Below are 23110 nucleotides of genomic sequence, written 5' to 3' on the forward strand. Positions count from 1 at the left end.
CAACAGCAATATATTTACTATATGATGTGACATCACAGTAAGGCCTCCAATATTACTGTAGTACTTGAATCAACAATGTTTCTGACCACAGGCTATAGAAAAACATAGACTGATGTGATCTTTTGAAACCTGGATTTTGGGTTTACTGCTGCCTGTATGGAGTCTCATGCTTTTTGGCTCCCTCCTGGAATTAGTAGAATTTCCACTTTCATCATCAGGATTAACAGTCTGTGAGCAGTTCAGGTTTTAGCAAAGATCTGACAGGGCAGCCTCCATACTCACCTGTGGTGGAACGTAGACCGCTGAAGCTATTGTATTATGTAATACGGTGGAGTTGTTTCTGCATCGTGTCCACTCTGTGTGTAATCGCTCATATTTCTATCAGGCTTCCCTGCTGTGAGGTAAGTAGAGAACAACATTGTCAAACTGAGTATAAATTGACCTGACTTTGTATTTGCTCACATAGACATTGCAGTTTGCAGGTAGGGTTAAAGGTGATATTTCCAGGTGTCCACAGCTGGAGAGAGCTCACACAAATTCCAAAGGGATTATTTTATTAAGAAATTGGGGCCCACAGTTCCTAGTTACTGAGTTGCCCCTGCAGCTGGAACAAATGTTTCATGACCAACTGTAAATCTGTGCCTGTCAGGAACCTACTATGGCAATTTTCTGTATGTTTAAATGGAAAACTGGACACTTCCCTATAGAGCCCAGCAGGGTACAGATTTTGCTTTGTGGCGGGAGCACCATTGGAGTGAACGAATAAGCAGGACTTAATGCTTTTGAATGGAAACCAGAATTACTAGAGAATTACTAGAGCTTGCCTGTCAATCCAAGAAAGTAATAAAGATGGAAGATGAAAGTTCTGTTCATTCAGGAAAGTCAAGATCTCTTGCCTGTAGCTTCCCTTTAATAAATATAATTTTCAAGCTATTTTGTGCTTTATTACCAATGGCCTCAATTGTTAGTGTTTTTAAAGAGCTGCACCAGTGTGTTTGTGGGAATTAGGTATCTTGAAGGCCAGAGATCCTGTATATGCCCTAATAAATCAAAGGATCTAATTGCAATGCCAAGTCACCAGATTTCATCGCCGGCTTTCCCATTCAAACAAAAGGCTTCTGACATGTGACAAAGCTCTACTGTATATAAAAGACGTCTTTCCATTATCTCTCTAAATCCGCCTCTAAAATTCACTTCACGTTCTGTCTGAACACACAGTAAGTGTGTCATCCCCAAGGAAATCTTAAAGGACCAGTATATAGGATTTAGAGGGATCTATTGGCAGAAATGGATAATATTATTTATAATTATGTTTTCATTAGTGTATAATCACCTGAAACTACGAATCATTGTCTTTTAGTTAGCTTAAAATGAAGCCTTTATATCTACACACAGTATAGGGAGCAGGTCCTCTTCCAGGAAGCCTGCAATTTTGCACCGCCATGTTTCTACAGTAGCCCAGAACAGACAAACCAAACAATGGCTCTAGAGAGGGGCTTTCACGTTTTTACGTTACCTGATCCACAGTAGGTTCTCTACACGCTTGGAAAGGGAGGGTTGAGGGAAAGGGTATTCAGTTGGTTGCAATATGCAACCCCACCACAAGATGCCACTAAATCCTACACACTGCTAAAGAGGTACCATGCACACACCAGCACAGCTTCTGACCACTAGTAGCACGATGGAGCAATGTTTTTATGATTGGAACCCATTTAATTGTTTTCGTGTATACGCATGAGGACGCATGTGAAGCAAATACACATTTCTGCCAATGGTTTATAATGATAGACTTTGGATGAGCCAAGAAATGCAACAACGTCCCAACAAACATAGGAGAAAGACGCTAGCAAGTAGACATGGATGTAAACAATGTCGATTGATGTTGTCCAAAAAATCTTCTCTGCAAAAGTTAAATGAGGGAGGAAATGCATTCAACAAGTTTGTAAGGCCTCAAGGAAACAAACAGTTAGCTTTGGTGATTAACAGTGAATGTAAACAGAAACTTTGTTTGTTTATAATAAAACTCCAAGCGCTTTAAATTTTAAGTTTTAACTTTAAGTTTTGAGTGAAGTATTTCTGCTGAAAACCGCCTGCTGAAGGCCACAATATAGGTTTCACAGTAAATATAATTTATATACATTCATATCATTTGTACATTCATTTACAAGTTTTTGTAAGTATATAAGATAACAAAAAAAATGTGTTGCCATATCTGCTCTTTGTTTTGTGTTATTACTGTAACCTGGCTGATTCATTGATTCAAATTTCATAGTAGAGTATAGAGAGTAAAAGTACTAATACCACAATGTAAAAATACTTTTTTAAAAGTAAAACTCCTGCATTGAATATGTTACTTAAAGTGCTCATATTAAGCTTTTTGGCTTTTCCCCTTTCCTTTATTGTGTTATATATCTTTTTTATATACCTTTTTTGTGCAAGTTATAGGTTTATAAAGTGAAAAAGCCCAAAGTCCACCCCAAAGGGACTTACCATCTTCCAGAGAAAACACTGTTCACAAACTGCCCCAAACAGCTCTATTGTAGTCCGGCCTTTACTTCCGTGACGAACGTGCGTCACTTTGTAGCACATGTTATAATGCTCGTCTAGCTGCTAGCATGGCACTCCTTCAGACTAGCTAGCAGTACTTACTGTGCACATAGGCACCGATACCGTGGGTGCTCCGTAGCTCGAGCACCCACGGAAAATACTGAGCACCCAGTGCCAGACTGCCAGTAGGCTACATTCATTTAAAATTAAACATTGCAGTTGGTGCTAAGTGGAGCGTCTGTCATAGTGTGCCTAGGCTACTAGACAGTTGGAATTGATTCTTAATTTCCCACGAAGCTGATCGAGGTTACGTGTTCATCTCCAATCCTATCTGTATTTGTGAGAAGTGGCGTTGTCCTGAGGTGAAAGATAGCCTACTTTACGGCTTTATTATCGAGTCAATAGGCGTGTGTGTTCGTGTCGGCCGCTGTCCTTTTCCTAAGGTTCTGAAATGCAAACATTTTTTGACTACTTTTTTTTAAAAGGACGTGCGCCCGTGACCACCCACGGAGGAAAACATAAATCGGCGCCTATGACTGTGCATGTGCGACTCCCAAATAAGATGGTAAAGAAGTGAGATGCCTGACTCTGAAGCTAAAACAGAGAGCTCAACACACAGGGTGAAAAGAGGAGCTGCAGCAATGTGCAGTAGAACAAATATATGGTGTTTTCTGAAAATTAAACCACATAAACCTATTCTGGTAAACCTCTAAATACAATTATGAACCTGAAAATGAGCATAATATGAGCACTTTAAGTAAAAGTGTGTAAGTATCATCAGGAAAATGTAATTAAAGTATTAAAAGTATAAGAAATATCCTCCCATTTTAGAAACTGTAAACGATCAAAACAGTTCTGTCAATCTGTCAAGTGTTAAATCGGCTGATCATTTCAGCTGTACTTGTGGGCCTGTATATTGTTGGGTAGTTTAATTTATAATTTATAAAATGTAGTAGAGACACATTAATGCTGTTTATTTAACTGTGGTACTGATGCAGATTTTTTGTTTTAGAGAATTCATTGCGCTGCTCATCACTACAATCATCAATTCCTCTCTCTGTTCTGGATCAGTCCCCACAACACTCAAGCTTGCATCAGTCACCCCCATCCTCAAGAAACCTGGTCTAAACTCGGACACCATGTCCAACTTCCGACCCATATCCAACCTCCCCTTCCTATCAAAAATCCTGGAACTTGTTGTCGCTGCCCAAATAGAAACCCACCTCTCCTCCAATAACCTGTTTGAACCATTTCAATTTGGATTCCGCTCACAACACAGCACTGAAACAGCCCTCCTCAAAGTCACCAATGACCTCCTCCTCTCCTCTGATTCTGGCCACCTCACCATTCTTATCATGCTTGACACCATCAACCACTACATCCTCCTGTCCCGACTGAAGACCTACTCCAACATCAGTGGCACCGCACTCTCCTGGCTCCGTTCCTATCTCACCAACAGACAACAGTTCATACACATCAACAACTGCACCTCCTCCATTGCTCCTCTGTCACAAGGCGTCCCCCAAGGTTCGGTGCTTGGTCCTCTCCTTTTCATCCTTTACATCCTGCCACTCGGAAAATACGCAGACATGGTCTTCACTTCCACTGCTATGCCGACAATGTCAAGATCTACATCTCTACCAAATCCATCACCATAGCTATATCCTCCACCCTGACCAACTGCCTCACCAATATTTAAACCTGGATGCAAACCAACTTCCTCCAACTCAGTTACAATAAATCCGACTTGATGCTCATCGGCCCGATATCCCTCACAAAGAACACCCATAACTTCTGTCTCACTGTCAACAACTCCACCCTGTCTCCATCCTCACACATCCGTAACCTGGGAGTCATCTTTAACAGCAACCTCACTTTTGAAAACCACATCAACCATATAACTGCCTTCTTTCACCTCAAAAACACTGCCCGTCTCCGCCCATCACTCACCTTCTTTGCTGCCGAAACTTTGATTCACGCCTTCATCACTTCCAGAATTGACTACTGCAACAGCAATCTCTATGGTTCACCTGCAAAAGCCTTAAATAAACTCCAATACATCCAAAACTCTGCTGCCCGTCTCCTCACCCACACCCGTTCCCGTGATCACATCACTTCCGTCCATCAGAACCTCTACTGGGTCCCTGTTTCCCAACGCATCCAGAAAAACTGGGCTATTAGAATATTTGTGCTGCAGTGAGGAGCTGCTCCCCCTGCGACCCGATACCGGATAAGCGGACGAAGATGGATGGATGGATGGCAGTGAGGTCACTTGAATGTTAAAAAGGTTGTAGGACCATAAAGACAAATAAATAGATAAAACGGAACATGAATCTCAAAGATATATATTGATTTCACACACACAGCAATAAAAGCTAAGCCAGTCTCCTGTCAGTTTTTTGTTTGTATTAGGAGTCAAACAGTGAAAAAATAAACATTGTAACTTATACAGTGGACAAAATATCTACATTTTTTCAAAAAAAGTCCAGACGCTTTTGTCCACATTCACTTATGCCAATACTCAAAATAATAATTTCATATTTGTTGATATCATACACACAGCAATGCCACACAAGCATTTGTGTTGTCTAAAACAGTTCTATATATTTGGAGTCATCCAGTGCAAAAATACACATAATGAACATTTATAACTCATATAAAGGCCAAACTATTTACATTTCTTACAATATGGTGTATCTTGGATGTAACAGTATGGATTAATTGCACAAAGATCCCAAAAATTCTGGACTTCTATGCTGGATACAAAACTTTCTGTAAGGGCTAGGAAGACAACAAAGATATCAGCAGAACAGTGCGACTGATAGCTTTTAGCTCCAAAAGACCGTATGTTTCTACTAGTTATAATTATAAAGTTATTAAGTTATGAATCAGAAGTGCCGTTTGGTGTCGTATATGACGTGCTCGACCTCGTAAGGAGTAAAAGGGCCAAAACTGGTCTACGTTGACTATAGCGTCCCCTAATGGCCGATCCTTGCCAAATTTGGTACAAAACCTCGAAGCGGCATGCTGAACAAGCATCACGAGTTTCATGTTGATAGCATTTACTGTGGCAGAGATTTAAATGCATTGAGTAATTGGCCAAAAAACATAAACGTTGATTATAGCGCCACCTAATGGCCAATCTTCGCCAAATTTGGTACAGAGCATCGTAGTGCAATGTTGAACAACGTTCTCAAGTTTTTAGCTGATGGCATTTAATTTAGCCGAGATATGATAAAGTTTGTGTTTGGTAGCTAGCTAGGTCAATTTGTTTGGTCGTCAAATGCACATACTTAAATCTAGCACAATTGTTTCCATAACTTTTAGTCAGGTCCATCTGGAGGTGCTACCTACCAGGTTTTGTGCAGATCGGTCGCACGGCCTAGGACGAGTTCGAAAAAGTTGGCTTTACACATTGCGCAATATTGCGAAAATTCTTAGCAGAAATGGGCGAGGCCTACATTATGTGATTCAGCTTAATTCAAGGAACACGTGGATGTAAGGTTTTCTAATGTGCGATGTGTAATGTGGGAGTTAAAGGCAAAAAAGCATTATAGTGCCACCTAGTGGTCCACATGTGTAATTTTTGGTAGGTGAGGTCCATGACCCATTGTACATCTACCCTGTAAATTTAAAGTTGCTCACATTAGTGTAAGTGGTGAATCCAAATGTGTCCCATAGGCCACGCCCACTTTGACCAATCAGTACCCCACTGTAGGGGTGGCCTCAGGAGTGATCAAAATCAAATGAACCGTTCATGAGATATAAACTTGTTGTACTCGTAGCGCCCCTAGTGCCAATTTTCGTAAAATGTGTGGGGGACCTCCAGAGGGTCATGGCAAACAAGAATCTAAAGTTTCACGTTGATAGCATTAATTTTGGTTGGTGTTTTGTTTGTGCGTAATTTGCGCAATTATTATCCTATCAAAATTATTTTCATAACTTTTTGTCAGGTCGGTCTGGCTATGCTACTTGCCAAGTTTCGTGCAGATAGGTCGCACGGTCTAGGAGAAGTTCGGCAAAGTAGGTTTTCGATAAATCGCAATTTTTCACGCATAAACGTCAGGCGGAAATGGGCGTGGCCTATATCAAGAGATTCAGTTGGATCCAGGGAACGCGTGGATATGTGTATTTTTAATGTGCGATGTATGGTTTGGGAGTTAGAATCTGAGTAGAGTCCCACCGTCTGTACCCCCCCCCCTGAAAGTTTCACCTGCGTAACTTGTACGGTGTAGGCTGCAGTATGACTTTTATACCAGAAGTAAAAGAATAAAAATCTTTTTTTCCCTCGGGCTTGGACCCCTAATAATATATAGGCTTTTATTCTGAAATGGGTCTTAGCTACATTTACTTTTGGTACTTTACTTTAAGTATATTGTGATGCTACTTTTTTATTTACATAAGTAAGATTTTAAACGCAGGACTTTTACTTGTTTCTAAACTTGCTACTCAAACAAAAGATCTGAATACTTATTATATTGCCTATTTGTTTAATAATGATTCATTATTTGATGAATAGCTAATTTTAATTCATGTGTTTTGTATTTGAAACGTTAAGCTGCAGGCTCTATGAAGGACATTCTTGGATTGAGTTGAGTTGAAAGACATTGTATGTGAAGTGGTAAATGACTTCTCTCCTCCCATAGAAAGAGGGAGGGAATTAGAAGTCACATTAGTAGAAGAGGGGGGCGTCTGTATGAAACCAGAGAAAGAAAAGAAGTGTGGAGTCTCCCATGCACGTTACCTCCACAAGAAACAATTGAAGCGGAGAGAGGAAAGGTTCAGGGGTTTACTACCACCAATCAACAAGAACAATCAGCTGTGAGAACAGAGTTTTAATCCTTATTTTTTCACTCAGTGAGCAACACAAAAAAACCATTTTAATTTCTCTCTGAGAAGACGCACAACTGAAGTAAGTAAATGATTTTCCCCGTATTTTAACTAGGTTGCTACTGTAGGTAGATTATCTGCAATGACTTGTGTGTAAACTGGCGGCATGAAGCGTCAGCAAGACGAACCGGCAGCAGATCCTCACACGTGGCATGAAACTGCGACTTTTACATTACATAGAAAAGGCACAGTGTAGCCTATAGTCTGTATTTATCCTGCAAATATGTAGAATGGGGGTCGCGGAGTGTTTTCACAGAGAGGTGAATGTGTCAGTAGAAAACCACAAAATGAGGGTGAGTAGTAGAGTAGTAGTAACCTGAAAGAAGGAACTGGCTGTTTCGGAAGTCACCATTCAGATGCTGTTAGTTTGGTTATCTTTCTTTGAGGGGTAGCCTAAACTCCCAAATCCTGTCATTATGGTGCTCGCTTTTAGCCCTATAATAAGAACATAGCTACAATTAGACACATGTTTTATCACACAGTAATTCAAATGTTATTACCAAGAAGCAGTGGTCGCAGTGGTTTGGGTTAGTGAAATAGTCTGTGTTGTCTTCAAGGGCACCCCTAAAGTCAGATTTTATAAAAACCTTTTATCATTCGATTGAAATCGTTAAAAAAAATCAATTTCAGAATAAAGACGTCTGTAACAAAGGACGTGTTTAAGTGGGTTGTGTTAATTGCAGTCATTCAGAGAAACTGGTGGTGATAATTAACCTACAATGTTAAAAAAAGTGTCTTGTCTTTTAAAATTAGGGCTGAAACTACATTTTTGATATTGATAAAAACAATGTTGTTATAAAATAATAAAGGGGGTGGCAGTAGCCCAGTCCGTAGGGGGTTGGGAACCGGAGGGTTGCCGGTTCAAGTCCCAGTACGGACCAAAGTACAGAGTGTGGATTGGTAGCTGGAGAGATGCCAGTTCACCTCCTGGGCACTGCCAGGTGCTCTTGAGCAAGGCACCGTACCCCCCCAACCGCTCAGGGCGCTGGTCCAGCACTGGCAGCCCACTCACTCTGACATCTCTCCGGCCTGTGTGTAGTGATTTCTAACAAACAGAGTGTAAATTGTAATTTCCCCACTGGGGATCAATAAACAGTATAAATTATTATTAAATTATAAAACATATAACATATAACAAACACATTTTCTCAGAGCCCAAGGTGACATCCTCAAATTCTTTTTCTTTTCTTTTTTTTAACCATCAGTTCGAAACGCAAATTATAGCCTATATGCCTATTGAATTTACAGTTATAGGCTATAAAACACAGAAAAGCAGCAAATCCCCACATTTAAGAAGCTGGATCTGGCAAATGTTTGACATTTTTTGCTTCTTAAATTACTTGATAAAGCAATTAGCCTATTAGAATCGTTGACAATTAATTTTATATTGTTCAATTAATCATTTCAGCACTAGGCTACTATCCTACAACTGAACTAATAAATCTCTTTTGCCACATGTCCTTGACAGTGATTTCATGTCTCTTTTTACCTCCTACACTGTCACCTGTAGGCACGTGGTATTATGGGAAACAGTAGCCTATACTTTTTGTGTCTTACTTGTGCGTTGAGCTCACAATTCCGACGTTTCGGACAGCACATGGACGCGGCAGCAGACTTGCTCCGGGACAGGTCTTTTCAGCGGCCGCCCCGCCGTTCCGGTAACCGGACCCCGGGCTGAGGTCATGTCCGCGGAGAGACAGCTGCTCGCCGGCCGGGCAGCCTCGGGGGTTGCGTTTTTGGACTCCTCGGGGGACAGAGGCCCCTAGGGCGCGTGGTTTATTTTCTTGGAAACTTGTGAGGATAAATAGTTTGCCCTGCGGTCCTTTATGTCCGGCAGAGGTTAATAAACACGGCTGGTCAAGGTCAGAAACATCCCCACGGGGAAAAAAGAGCAGGGCTGGATGGGAGCATCAACAGAAATACTTGAAAGAAGGCAGGACATGTGAAGACTGAAATGTGTCAACTCACATTTTAATACAGAAGCAGCTGAAAATGTTTTTTTTATCATAATAATCTAACATGTAATATAATAGGCTATATAACCTTCTCCACTATGAATACCAAAACTCTCCATTACCATAACAGTGGAGTTAGTCATGACAACATTGCATCAGCTGCTGATGCTCACTTGGGTGTTTCACAAAGCATCTTCCTTATATGGTGTTCAGCACACACACACACACACACACACCCACCCACACACACACACACACACACACACACACACACACACACACACACACACACACACTTCACAGTGTTATGGCAGGGGATCACAACTGCCTGCCAACCCGATAAGTCTTTACATGTTTGTGTTTAGCTTGTTTGCAAGTCTTTGTTGTGTCACAACACCAGGCCACTCCTTTTTAGCCCAAGACAAAAAAGACACAATTCCTGCCATAACACGCAGCATAAAACAGGCGGGAAACAGAGTGTAGGAATGTGTGGTAGACAGAATCTTGTTAAGAGCTTGAACTTGCATGACTTGTGTGTGTTGTATCAGTCCACATCCTACTAACCTGAGGTCAAATACACACTGAGGAGCGACTGATGCCTTTCTTACAGTTACACACTCTGTTGTCGTGACACCAAGTGTCCATGACTCCGGGTTGTATTACAACATTGTCTCCCAAGCAAATGAGTGTGCATGTGATGTGTATTTACTGTGTGTTGCTGCCACTGGGCCGTAAATCCAATCCATGTGACAGTCTATAAGGCCTCTAATGGACTGTGTCGGTTCAGGTTTGAAAAACTGGTTTGTCTGTCTGCAAACAGCAATGCATAACCTTTACATCTATGTTGTGAGACTAGTTCTGCACTTAACAGTTTTTTCGATTGCTAACAAGCATTGGGCAATACTGATGCCACTTTTTCAAAAACCCTTCATACAGTCTGCATTAACCAACATGTATCTTGGCCAAACAGTTAATCTCACCTCCACAACTCACTCAAACCACCAAAACACTTTATACATGTCTTACTGTAAAATAAACTCGGTGGACCAAAACACTGGCAACAAGTCAGAAAGCAAACATTGTCACTCATAACTCACTGGCCTAAACAACAATAACAACAGGGAGCATTACATAAATGATAAACTTTTATCTTTGAAGTTTTAATGGTTTTTCACATCAGTATTTCATTATAGAATAAGAATAACATTTTTTTTTTACTTTATTGACTGCACCAAAGTTTATGATACAAGAATGAATCCGAAATTTGCTTTACCTTGGCCAATATCCTATTTTTTCTATCGCTCTACATTTGGCCAGAAGTTCTCATCAACATCACATCTGGCGATGCAATCAGCTATTTTGAATGATTATTACTTCATTTTATTGTAAGATTTTCTATATATTTAAATATGGTTATTGCAGAAATGCATCATTCTGCTTTGAATGTGTTTTTAACAGTTTTGAAACTAGTGTGTTATTGAACACTGTTCTGCAGGTACATAGTGTTTTGCAGGTGGTGGAGGATGAAGGTTCATGGATTTTGGTGAATGTGGTCATTGAATCCATTTTGTGTGAAAGCAATAAAAAATGATTCACAGTTTGGTCCACATAGACTTCTGTTTCGCTGACTGTGTGAAGAGTTTTTACAATGTGACTTCAGTTTTGACCAATGCATGTTAGCAATCGGAAAAAAACTGTAACAATTCTCTAACATGTTAAACAAAGATACAAGACTGTATCTTTTAGCTGGTCAGATAGAGGGGATGTGGAGAGGATTAATAGTGCTCAAAGTGACACAAAGCTGTCACTACGCTGCATAGTAGTGGAATTAAAAGAGTTCATGTTTTCAATGTTAGTGTTTTTGTCCCATTCTGCTGATCTGACCCCCTGCCTTTACAGTAAGGTCTTGGTGTTACTAGAAACAGATAATGTTAAATTAAAGATATTCTGATTAACGATATTCAATCAGGTTGTCAGGATCAGTTTTCTGCACTTTTTGCATCTTATGGCAGCATCTTTTTTATGCTATCGTTAGCAGCGGCTGCTCTAACTGATTCATCTTCTTTGGCTTGTTTCCCCGCTTCAGGCATCTTTACCAATTTGTTGGAGTTATAAAACCCTAACAGACAAATGCTCTTTTCGCTGACAGAAAAATAGTTCTAAAACTTTTAAAAGTGTAACTTGATTAATTTATGGATTATACATTTACAGGACTGAGTGAATGAGCACCGTCTCGCGCGTCACCTCGTTGAGAATTGGGGAGTTTGTGTGTGCTGAAGGGGTTTTCAGCATGGGGTGTCAGTTACACAGAAATCCTCTTTTTCAAAGTCTCTTTTCAGCACAAAGGCAGTTCATTGTGCTGTGCATAATCGCATTACATGCACGCCTCATGAGCACATACGCAGACCCATGGACGCACACAGACAAATCTGTCCCATTAGAGCCTCTCGTCTTCTCACACACACACACACACACACACACACACACACACACACACACACTGAAAACATGCCCTCATTAGGAACTACTGAAAGTGTTTCCTGTTTAAGGGCTTGACTTGCCCCCCCATGCGCCTGTCTTCAAATCAAGTGGCTGAGACTTTTCCTCCCTTTGTTACTTTCCACATCTTCTCTGGTTCTCCGCCAAATGGAATAGCTGGTTATATTTGGATCTTTATTTCTTGTTTAGATGTTTCCCAGATGTGTGTGTGATTCTGTCAGGGCGGTCAAGACTGAATCCTGTGTGTTGGTCACTAATGTCCCATTGCCTGTCCTGTGAGAGAGAATGTGTGTCTGTGTGTGTGTGTGTGTGTGTGTGTGTGTGTGTGTGTGTGTGTGTGTGTTTTCCAGGTGGGCATGACTTGTGACTGACCTGACCTCTATTTGGTCAGTCACATCATCAGTTTCTGTATTCTGTTTGTTTGTCATTGTTTACATAAAAGCTGCTCACTCACTCACTTTTTTGACCCATTAATCTCAGTGAGATAAACCCCTAAAGCTAAACTGTGGTTACATGCTGTTAAAAGACTCCTAGAATGAAACTTTCACATTGAAATGTCACCCTTTTAAGATGCTACCCCTATTTCCAAAACAATAGCAGACATATCGAGCGCTCAGAATTTCCTCCAGTCAAAATCAAGGGAAATAGCTGCTCTGTTGGCAGCACTGTGGGAGGATTTCTGAGGACAATGCAGTGCAAGGTGTCAGGTACCCAACTGTGATTTATAAAACAATGACTGGGCAAACTGAGAGAAAAATGTCCCGTCCTGAGGGCCTCCATTAGGTCTCTGAAGCAGTCGGCGAGTTGAAGCAGCCGTGCTGTGTGTGTTTGACCAACCAGCAATGATCATACCTGCAAACCCCACCCCGAAAGTTCCTGTACTTTCAGAAAGTATTACCCTCTGATCAGGGACTTCTGGGGGGTTATAAAGCCCTGGAAAATGTCCCCAGAACTAAATTTAGACCCTGGTTCCTGTGGTTGAAACGCAACAAGTTCCTCAGAAGGTTCCTAGTTCTGGGGTTAAATTCCTGTGGTCGAAACGCGGCTTAAATGAAAGAACTCAGAACTCTTTTTAAACTCAAGTTGCAGCAGATATTAAAGAGCAATTGGTCATAATGAATGATATCATGCTTGTCATTGAGTTTTATGGTTATTTTATTGCATCACATTGTTTGTGTTTTGTGCGTTTGAAAATTAAGCTGCACATTTGAATTGCCTTGTTGCTGAAATGTGCTATACAAATAAAGCTGCCTTGCCTTGCAAACATGTTGATAATCGAATAATAGTTTGAGCATGTTTAAAGCAAAAATAGCTGCAATCATCTGATTTCAGCTTCTAAAAATGTGAATATTTGCTTGATTTCTTACTCTTCTATGAAAAGAAATAAAATGTATTTGTATTTTTGACTTAGGCTATTGGGCTATTATACATGCTGTGGTATGAGGCAGTGGTCTATTTTATATGCTTGTATTGCTGTCAATTAACTTATCCACTAGCATGGCCTTACATCTCAAAATGCTAGTTTGAAAAAACAAATCGATTCTCACCTCCCTCCTTGCCCCTCCTCCATCACAGAACAGCAGCGATGGGGCCCTCTCTCCTCCAGGCCTACAGGAGACGCTGGTGGATGGCGGTGACGGCGGTGATTGAAAACCTGCTGTGTTCGGCTGTGCTGCTGGGCTGGGGCTCCCTGCTCATCATGCTGAAAAGGGAAGGCTTCTACGCCTACTTGTGCTCAGGTAAAATCATAGACTGTAAAAAGTAGTGCACATAGTATGCATGACGTCACCAATTGGTTTGTGGACTGTCGTTTTGAAGTCTCTAGTTTGGCGATACGGGCGTGGCCATCTTGTTTTTTTGGAGGGTGGAGCTGGGGAGGATGAAGCCAGGTTTGTTCATGCTTACAATGGGGCTGCGCTCAGTGCTAAAGGGGGGAAGTTGCTGATTTTCAACCCTTCTGAAGCGAGTCATCCAGTGATTCACCGGCGGGTAAACGCGGACCCCCGGGTGCTGCTGCCAAAACCTGTACGGCAGTACAGAAAATCAGCAAACTTTTCCTTAAGTTACCAGCTAACACCAGCGGTAGCCAGCTAGCTTGGTTGGCAGAACACTGAAGAAGACATTTACTCATAGACTTCTATAGAAACTGCCTCCTTTTGCAACCAATGGAGTCGCTCCCTGCTGTAAATTACCATTATTTTTACAGTCTGTGGGTAAAATCAGCAGCTCTCCATCACTTAACTCTGAATTTAGCTTTTATTCAGAAGAAAAGAGAAAAGAATATTTACTTTTTATACACACTGTACTTAATCATGAGGAAGTGAAGCCGATGTTTAAGACAAGACCAGTTATTTTTAGAGGCAGGATTAGGAAATAATAATAATAATGTATACTTTATTAATCCTGCAAGGGGAAATTAATTTTCCCATTAGTGGCACAATCGTTTCACTCTGTTGTTATTACACATTACACACAGTTTAATGATAGCCTGACATATTATTTTGGGAGGATGAAGGCGTTTAAAAAGATGTCATGTCATGTAAACGGTTTGCCAGATTGGATGTCTATACTAGAAAATGGGGAAAGTACCTGAGCTTTCTGGAGGGCTCCTAAGAAGCTTTGTGCTGGGGAGAGACATGTATGATGGGCTTATGATGTTGTCATTAATGTTTATTTGGTTTATTGTCTATTTTGTTATTGTTTTGTTGTATGGTTTGAATATTGTAGTTACTGAGACATCTTGTTTTTGATTGGTCTTTCTCTGTTCATATACTGACCGCTAACCTCTCTTATCCACCCTCCCACAGTGAATGAGTCCGTGCTCGTGTCATTGGGTAACTCCTCCAGCAGTGAGGTGGAGGAGTGGCTCAGCTGCGTGGACCAGGAGGAGATGCTGAATCTGGGCTTCACCATCGGGTCCTTTTTGCTCAGTGCCACCACCCTGCCACTTGGAATCCTGATGGACAGGTTTGGACCACGCCTCATTCGCCTGGTGGGCAGGTAACAGTTTTAAAATGGTCACAGACATTTATAAAGGAATGTGCACATTTGCTGGGGGTTGACATGTTAAAGTGTCTTTTTTATGTTCAGTATAATTCACGAAAACCTAAATCTCTTTTTTTAAGATACAGATTTGCTTTATGAAAACTTCTTGACTCTGTCCATTGGAGGTTTGACTACTTCCCTTTTTTTTTATAAATGTTATGATGGTGAAGTGAATCTGAAGTGAAAGTCAATTCCTCAACTACTACTGAGGTTATAGTAAAAAACCCGACAGATCACATTCCCAAAGTGGTTTGACAGTATATGAATCAATAAGTGTAGGTGGGGCAGTAGAGAGAGAGTGTGTGTGTGTGTGTGTGTGTGTGTGTGTGTGTGTGTGTGTGTGTGTGTGTGTGTGTGTGTGTGTGTGCAGTAGGTTGTGAAATTCTTTGTCATTGGGTGTGGACACACACACACACACACACACACACACACACACACACACATTCTCTCTCACAGGACAGGTCACTGGGACATTAGTGACCAACACACAGGATTCAGTCATGACAGCCCTGACAGAATCACACATACATCTGGGAAACATCAAAACAAGGAATAAGGATCCCTGACACACACACACACACACACACACACACGCAACTTTTCTCTTTCTCATTCAATGTCAGCAGCTATGACATTGAGTAGGCAGACACTTTGATAATAAGATGAAAGTTGATAAAAACTGAGAAGCTTATCTGCAGTTGCAAGCTGTTAAACCACTGACAGTTTCGGTCTTTGACAGAAAATCAACGACTAAACCGCTGTTTTGTGAATGCTACTTTTTAATCTTATTCAAGTATGAAAATATTGTGTAAAGTATGCCGGTATATTCACATCTGCTGGCCATATTAAACTGTATCTGATCTCATTTGAATCACACTTCCACTGAATAAAGTGGCAGTTGTATGACTCAAGGCATTTGCGTGCTGCGTGACCAGCAGTTAGTTATCCTGATATTTCTATTATGGCCCTCTGGACGTTTCTATACGTGTTGCATTGTTCCCACAAACACTAATTAAATGTGAGTTTCAGCATGCTAAGATATGATATGCAAGAATTTAAAACATCCTGGTTCTTTTGTTACAGTTCGTGTTTCGGTCTGTCCTGTGTTATGATGGCCGCGTCTGCCTACAACCCTCATGGTGAGTACAAACACAAGCACATACACTAAAACTTGCATATGCCAGGTATTAATTAATGACACACTCACAGCTCACAACACATGAAAGGCTACGTTTAGAATACTTAAATATACAACATAACAAAAACTACATAAAACTGTATTACTGTAAGTGGTGCCATTTATGTCTTCATAGGTCCAATGATAAAATGCATAAAAATAAGGGCATATAAATAAATTAATAAACATACAGTGTCAGTAGTAGAACCTTGTAAGCTGAATTATGGTCTTTTACTACATCTTAATAGCATATATTACATATTGTGCTGTTTGGAGAGTTTAAAAGCAGTAAAAGGCTCCTGTCACTGGACAAGACAGTGTGCGCCATGTTACCCAGTATTACACTTTTCAACACAACAACACTTACACCAGGTGCAATTGGACAGGTGTGCAAAGGTGTAAAAATGGGCAGAATCCAAACAATCCACAAATTGCTTTCATAACTGTCCATGTAACTATGCTGATTGCCTCCGGCTGCAATGGAAACACACATTTTTAAAACACAGTGGCTCAGCTGGTATTAAATACACACCAGGAAACGCCTGTGTGCTACCTAAAAATGCAATATTTTATTTACTGTAGCTTGTTTATTGAGCTCTTGTACCAACTGCTACTTCCACTTTAAAAGGACGTCAATATGCTTCAAACAAACTGGCTGTTGGATCGTGCAGCAGCGTCTGACATCCCCCCCCCCCTTTACACTTGACAAATGTACAACAAACAAGATAACAGACACAAGCAAACCCACTAAAAAGAAGACAAAAAAATATAGAAAAATGACAAATAAAAAGAGAGTAAATAAAAAATAGATGAATTCACAATTACACTTTTCAGATGTCAGAATTGGGGTAACTGCACTAAAATGTTTAGTTTTACCCTGTTTATGACAATTAGCTTCTCGCCTCATCTTCGAGTGTGGTCATAAAAAAAAAAGTAAAACGTTGATTTTGACTCTACTGCTTCTGTGTTTCTGTTTTTTTTTCTCTGCAGTTCTGTCAGCGCTCATTTTCTTGGCTCTCTCCATGAACGGCTTTGGAGGCATCTGCTTGACCTTTACCTCACTCACGGTGAGACACACAACTGACAGGAAACATTAAAGTCTCACTGATTAATGGAGGATAATATATATAACTATATAATATTGATGTGTACACATAAGACTTGATATCACCTGGGTAATTGATTGTGATAATTGATAATAATCAGTAGCACAAACATTAGATAGAGCATTAATGTATGGCTGCATAGAGTAAATATATATCTGTATATCTGTGGTCAAACAGTTGATCCTCTTTAATTATATGTTGGTTATGTGATAAATCAAATCCAGTGTCGCCCAGCTTCTGATTTACAACAGAGTGATATCCTCGTATCTTTTCTGGTTTTCATAGTTAACTGATTTGTTATACATGCTTTGGGGAGTCGATTACTCTTTTCTGTGCCAGTTCTCATTGTTTTGGTGGATGAGGTCCTGTCCACATGCTCAGCGACACCGTATTTTGATGGCTATTGTGTTTGTTGTCAACTTCTGTACATAAGACCTGTTCTGACCTTGTAGAGAAAGAAAGTAATGAGATAAAGGGAGAAAAAGAAAATGACAACTGGCCTGTTGAATGGACTGTGTTTGGGAGCTTTGTTGTGCAAACCACAAATTGGATTAGATGGATCTAATGCCTCCGAGGCTGCCTTTGCTTTGACACTATGTACTATATGTGTGTCCCTGACCACCTCCCAAAAACATTTTGTCAGTGGGTCTTATATTTATAGTGTATTTAAAACTGGAACGGACAGCCATAACAAATGTAGTGTTGCAGGGCCAAATGTTTAAGGTGAAACCAAGGTAAAGAAAATAAAACACAAAAATCATTGAATGTTTTGTCAGATTCTCAAAGGAAAATAGGAAGGAAACAGGTCAATTTATCTCTCTTCCTCCTTCTGTCAATGTTTGAGTTGTTGAACATACAAGTCAGAGAATGTGATAAATTAAAACAAGCATATCTCTTAAATCAGCATCATGTTGTCAACAAGAAGACGAGCATCATTTTTAACGGTATTCATCACAATTTGGCATCAAAATTTACCCTTTTTCTTTCTGACAGCACCATGCAGCCAGCGCAAAATTACAGCTCTGAAAGTATCTACTGTGGTTACATAACTTATATTCTGAGAAAGTTGTAATGTAAGGTTGTGTTCCTGGAACAAATGAGCAGAGCAGTTTTGGTAGCTGAGAGTCTCAGTGTGGTCGGGGCCTCTATTAGTCTCAGCTGAGGAAACAGTGTGTGCTGTGATTGGGAGCTGGGTTTGTTTCCATTCACGTCAGGCATGTGTGTTTGCGCGTGATGTTTCAGCTGGTACTAACGTTATCAAGTGTGTTTTATTGTTGCTGCTGCCTCCTGTTTCACGGCAAGCATTCAGGTATGTGTGTGCGTGTTTGTTAACAGTGTTTCAGTCAGAGATGCACATGACTTCTCCCAGATGGAAAGTCTCCCATTTATGTTTCCACCAATAACAGCCTGCAGTTGACCACACACCCTCCCCGAAGCTCAGCCCACTCACCTCTATTAAAGGACTTATGGCCACACTTTCCCTTGTCTCTTCTGTTCCCTCTCACTACCTTCCTTCTTCCTTTGTTCTTTTCCTCCCATCTTCCCACTCTCTCCTGTTTCTGTTCTGCCCAGCAGTCAGCAGAAAATCAATGTAGAACCTTTTCAACTCTGCGTGACTGTGCACACGTGAATGTACACGTGTGTGTGCATGGTTATGTACACACACGGAGACAAACATAAAACAGATGTTTAGATAATGAAGCTGAGTATGGACAGACTATCCTCTCCCATGACCTTCCTCCTGTATGGTGACTGCAGCATGTCTCTGTAGAAAAGAAAAGTGAAGACAACTGTCTCTGTCTCAAATTAAATGGATATTCTGCACTTTTACAGTCAACTGCGCCTGTATATCTCTCTTTAACAAGCAGTGTCCAAACTCATGATGTGCAACCACACGTTGTTTAAACTCAAATGTATTTCAAATTCTTGTAGAGATCCCAAATGTGCCAAAGATACGGAAATATGTTAGGCTGGATTTTGGGGGGAATGTGTTTAAAATGATGCACAAGACATCTGGAAGAGCTGCAATGATTAGGTGATTAATCAGTCGATCGAGAGAAAATTGTCGGCAAGTATTTTGATATGTTCATTTTATTAATCATTTTATCATCATCATTAATCATTAAGCAAAAAAGCCAAATATTTGATTTATTTTAAGTTTTAAGCTGATTTTCTTTGTCTTTAACTATATATATTAATAACCTTAAAGCTTTAAGGGAAACAGAAGAGGAAATGGCAAGTTCGGTTCATAGTTGAGAAAATCAGAAATTTTACACACTGGATCATGTCTTAATCCTGAGCCTGAGACTCATTGGAGCAGCATCACAGCACCATGCAAACTTTGTATAGTATTTGGCCACTAACACACACTCACATAACTCTCACACAGGAAGGCATTGTACTCTTTCTATTCTATTAATCACTCACAAACACAAGTTAAATAATATTACACACACACACACACACACACACACACACACACACACACACACACACACACACACACACTTGAGTAACAAAACAGAGTAACACCCTCCTCCTCTTTGACTGACCTCCACACTGTTGTTGTTGTTGTTGTTATTGTTGTTCTGAAGAGCGAATGACAGCAGAGCACAAGGACTGAGACACATATGCACTCATCCCATCATGATTTAAATCATGTGCTCTAGCTCAAAACAAGACAAAATCTCTGTCGGCCTAGTTATTGTAAAGAACACATGTCCTTTTATAGTCAGTTGTAATGAGGGACATACAGTAACTCCCTGATATAGAGAGTCGGTTAAAAGATTAGACACAATTACATTTGGAAATGTATAACATACAATTACAATATATATGCAACATTATTTGGTGTGGTGGAAATCATTATATAATATAAAACATTAAAAGGAAAGTTTTGCTGAAGAAATAATCTACCTGTATGACCTTGATCAGTGTACTTAACTCCTCTTTGCCCTACAGACACTATTTGCACGCATGTTTTGTGCACATTTACTATGTGTATAGTAATAATACATGAAGTCATGCTGCAAACAAAAGCATAAAAGTGGCAAAGAAATATAAATTCCTCAAAAGGGGCCAATAAATTACAGCAAAGGGACCAACAGATTATGGGTTTTAATTCAAGGAGCAGTGAGGGAAGTTTTAAATGATCAAGTCACTTAGCACCAGTCTAGCAGTTCACCTGAACAATTTATTTTCTGGATAAAATAACATTTTGAAGATTGCGTGGATTTGTCATTTGCAGTCTGTTAACACAATATCTTAAATTGGCTCTCCTCCCCGATTTAACGAGGTTAAAGGTGTTTGCTAGCAGGTGAAAGCCAACCCCAGATTCACCAGCATAGTGTTGGAACAAGCTTTGTATCTCTATACTTCTTTTTAAAGATTATTTTTGGGGCTTTTCCCCTTACTACATAGAGACAATGGATAGGCATGAAAGGGGGAGAGAGAGATGGGGGAATGACACGCAGGAAAGGGAAACAGATCAGATTCGAACCCACGCCGCTGCAGGACCCAGCCAACATCGGGCGAACGTTCTCACTGGGTGAGCTAGAGGCCGCCCCATGTATCTCTATACTTCTACTTCTCACATGATTTATTACCTCAATAAAAGTTTTCATAATGAGTTTATGGTCTCAATCGCTAGTTTCAAGTCTTCTTCATTGCAACATGGTGTTCAATTTGTAAATTATGGTCCCATTTATTTTAAAATAGACAATAAGCTAGAAGATGCTTTGGGGCAGGGCTACACGCCAACCTGTCAATCAGGACTGAGGCTTAGCAATGTTACATAAAAAAAATAGCCGTGAACTTGTTTTTAGGTGCTTTCCATGTTTTCATCTTAAACCTTGACCCTCTCACTGTGTGTTTTCACTTTACCAAAGTTGATTGGAACATTTTGGTCGCCTAAAAAATGTCTAGTTTAGCATTTGGTAGCACCTAGCCAAATAAGATAGCTAGCTTGCGTTAGCTGGTAACTTCAGGGAAAGTTTGCCAATGTTCTGTGTACTGCCGTATATGCAGATGAATGGCGCCAGTGCCCGGAGGACGTCCACGTTTACCCGACAGCAAAACTCAACCAGAAAATTGGCAACTTTACCTCTTTAGCGTTTAGCTTAGCGCAGCACCATTGAAAACATTGGCTCCACCCTCTCATCCAAAATTCATCACTTTTGGTTTTTAAAAAAAACAATGGCCATATTGTTAAACTCAAGGCTTTAAAACAGAAGTCCACAAACCAAGGGGTTAAGTCACAGCTGCTACGTCCAATATTTTTACAGTCTATGGTCATGAGTGATGATTGAGGGGGATTATTTTTGTTTGAGTCTATACATTGCTTTTTTTAGGAAAAATCCTACTCATTGTGCCTTTAACTTGATGAAGGTTTGTGGTTTACCTTGTAGCTCAATGTGGCTGCATCTTTTTTCTTAATTTACAATAATACAGTAACATTTGATAAATGAAAATGTCCAACTCTTGCACCACACCAGTTTTTTAGTTTACTGTAATTAACCTGTGTGAACACACCCCTGTCGTTTACAGAAGCAAATACCAGCAGGATGTCCTGGTTCACTCATACTTAACTAGCATTAATGATTGTTAACTATGACTGTAAGCTTGTGTGTCACATTGGCAGTGAAGGAATGAGGACAGTCTTCTTGCACTTACTGTAACAGATGCAGAATTGCCCTTCAGCAGCACTGGGGCCTGTCTGATCACACGCTAGTGAGAAAAGTGCACTTGGCTGTTCATCGCTGCTTCCACGTGTTAACTCTGGTTTCAGCTATCAGAGAGAGGCTGAGCTTGTTTGAAATTTGCTGAACGAATAGAGGCCACTACAGGAAATTGGGATGACTCTTAGAAAGATGCTTTGGGTAAAATACCAAGAAATCACAAAAGTGAGAGTATGACGTCGAGGGCAGTTGAATCACCATCTTTACTTTAGACTACTTTTTTGTGTTATATACAGTAAGTCTAGTGCAGCTGGACTGTGCCAACGCTGTGAGGGATAAGGGTTTGATCCATGAACAGTGAGAAAGGGCGGCAGAGAACTGAGGTGGAGAGAAGAAGCCGGTGCTAATCAGCTGTGGTTTAGTGTTTCCTGCTGGGATCTCCACAGAGAGAGGGGCTGCAGCTGTGGCTTGGGGAGATCAGTCAAACCGAAAAAAACTTTCCTCCCACTACCTCTCGTCAATCCTATCCTTGCTTATTTTATACACCACTCTCCTTTCTCCTTCTCCTGTTCCCATTTATTCCACTTTCTCGTCCCGCATTTTGCATCTCTTCCACATGTTCAGAGCTGCATCAAAATTTCAATCCTCATTAAGCTACTATTTGGCCCGTAATCAGCGATTAAGGTCTTAATTAAACTCAGTGCCAAAGACATGTGTGTGAGCACAGCAGGTGTAGAGCCTGAACTCATAAGTCGTGACAAGCGAACGGCCAAAACTCCATTTGTCTTTGACTTCCTGACACCAGTTGACCCTTGTGTTGTCTCCATACAGTCACATGTTTCTGTCATTAGTGTTAATATGCAGGACATGTGCTGCAAGGCCCTGTTTTGAAACATGTATTTTATGAAAACTGCCAGAATATCAGCGTCGGCTGCTGGCACATGCACATAGATATAGACATGCACACATTTCACACTTTGTCTTTGCTTTCTCCCTCACACACAAATCTCTCAGAAACATAACTACACTTCTGAAAGCAAACATCAGTTAGCTGACATCTCACATGGCTGGAATATATTTGCTTGAGATGCAAACACCCCTGTGTGCTCAGAGGGCCCTCTCGCTTACATTCCTCCGCAGCCAGAAAGTCCAGCACGGTAGATCTCATGGCCACAGTCGGGCTGTGAAGTATTTCGATTCTCAGAAGCGCTGAAT

General features: G+C 40.6%; 1 protein-coding gene across 3 annotated transcripts in view; it reads left to right on the top strand.

Moving 5' to 3' along the window:
- Positions 1-245: 245 nt before the first annotated feature.
- slc43a1a (solute carrier family 43 member 1a) overlaps positions 246-23110 on the top strand; it is a 31519-nt gene continuing 8654 nt past the window's right edge. For 2 of the 3 annotated variants that reach the window (XM_031303104.2, XM_031303107.2), the window contains exons 1-5: positions 7213-7459; positions 13467-13630; positions 14699-14891; positions 16020-16075; positions 17104-17180. In XM_031303104.2, the coding sequence (XP_031158964.1) occupies positions 13477-13630; positions 14699-14891; positions 16020-16075; positions 17104-17180 (480 nt within the window). In that variant the 5' untranslated portion in view covers positions 7213-7459; positions 13467-13476. Of the gene's footprint in view, positions 402-7212; positions 7460-13466; positions 13631-14698; positions 14892-16019; positions 16076-17103; positions 17181-23110 lie in introns of those variants that run through there. The other variant, XM_036002474.1, reaches the window with a different exon arrangement.

This window comes from Sander lucioperca, chromosome 1 (assembly GCF_008315115.2).
Source record: "Sander lucioperca isolate FBNREF2018 chromosome 1, SLUC_FBN_1.2, whole genome shotgun sequence".
NCBI lineage: Eukaryota > Metazoa > Chordata > Actinopteri > Perciformes > Percidae > Sander > Sander lucioperca.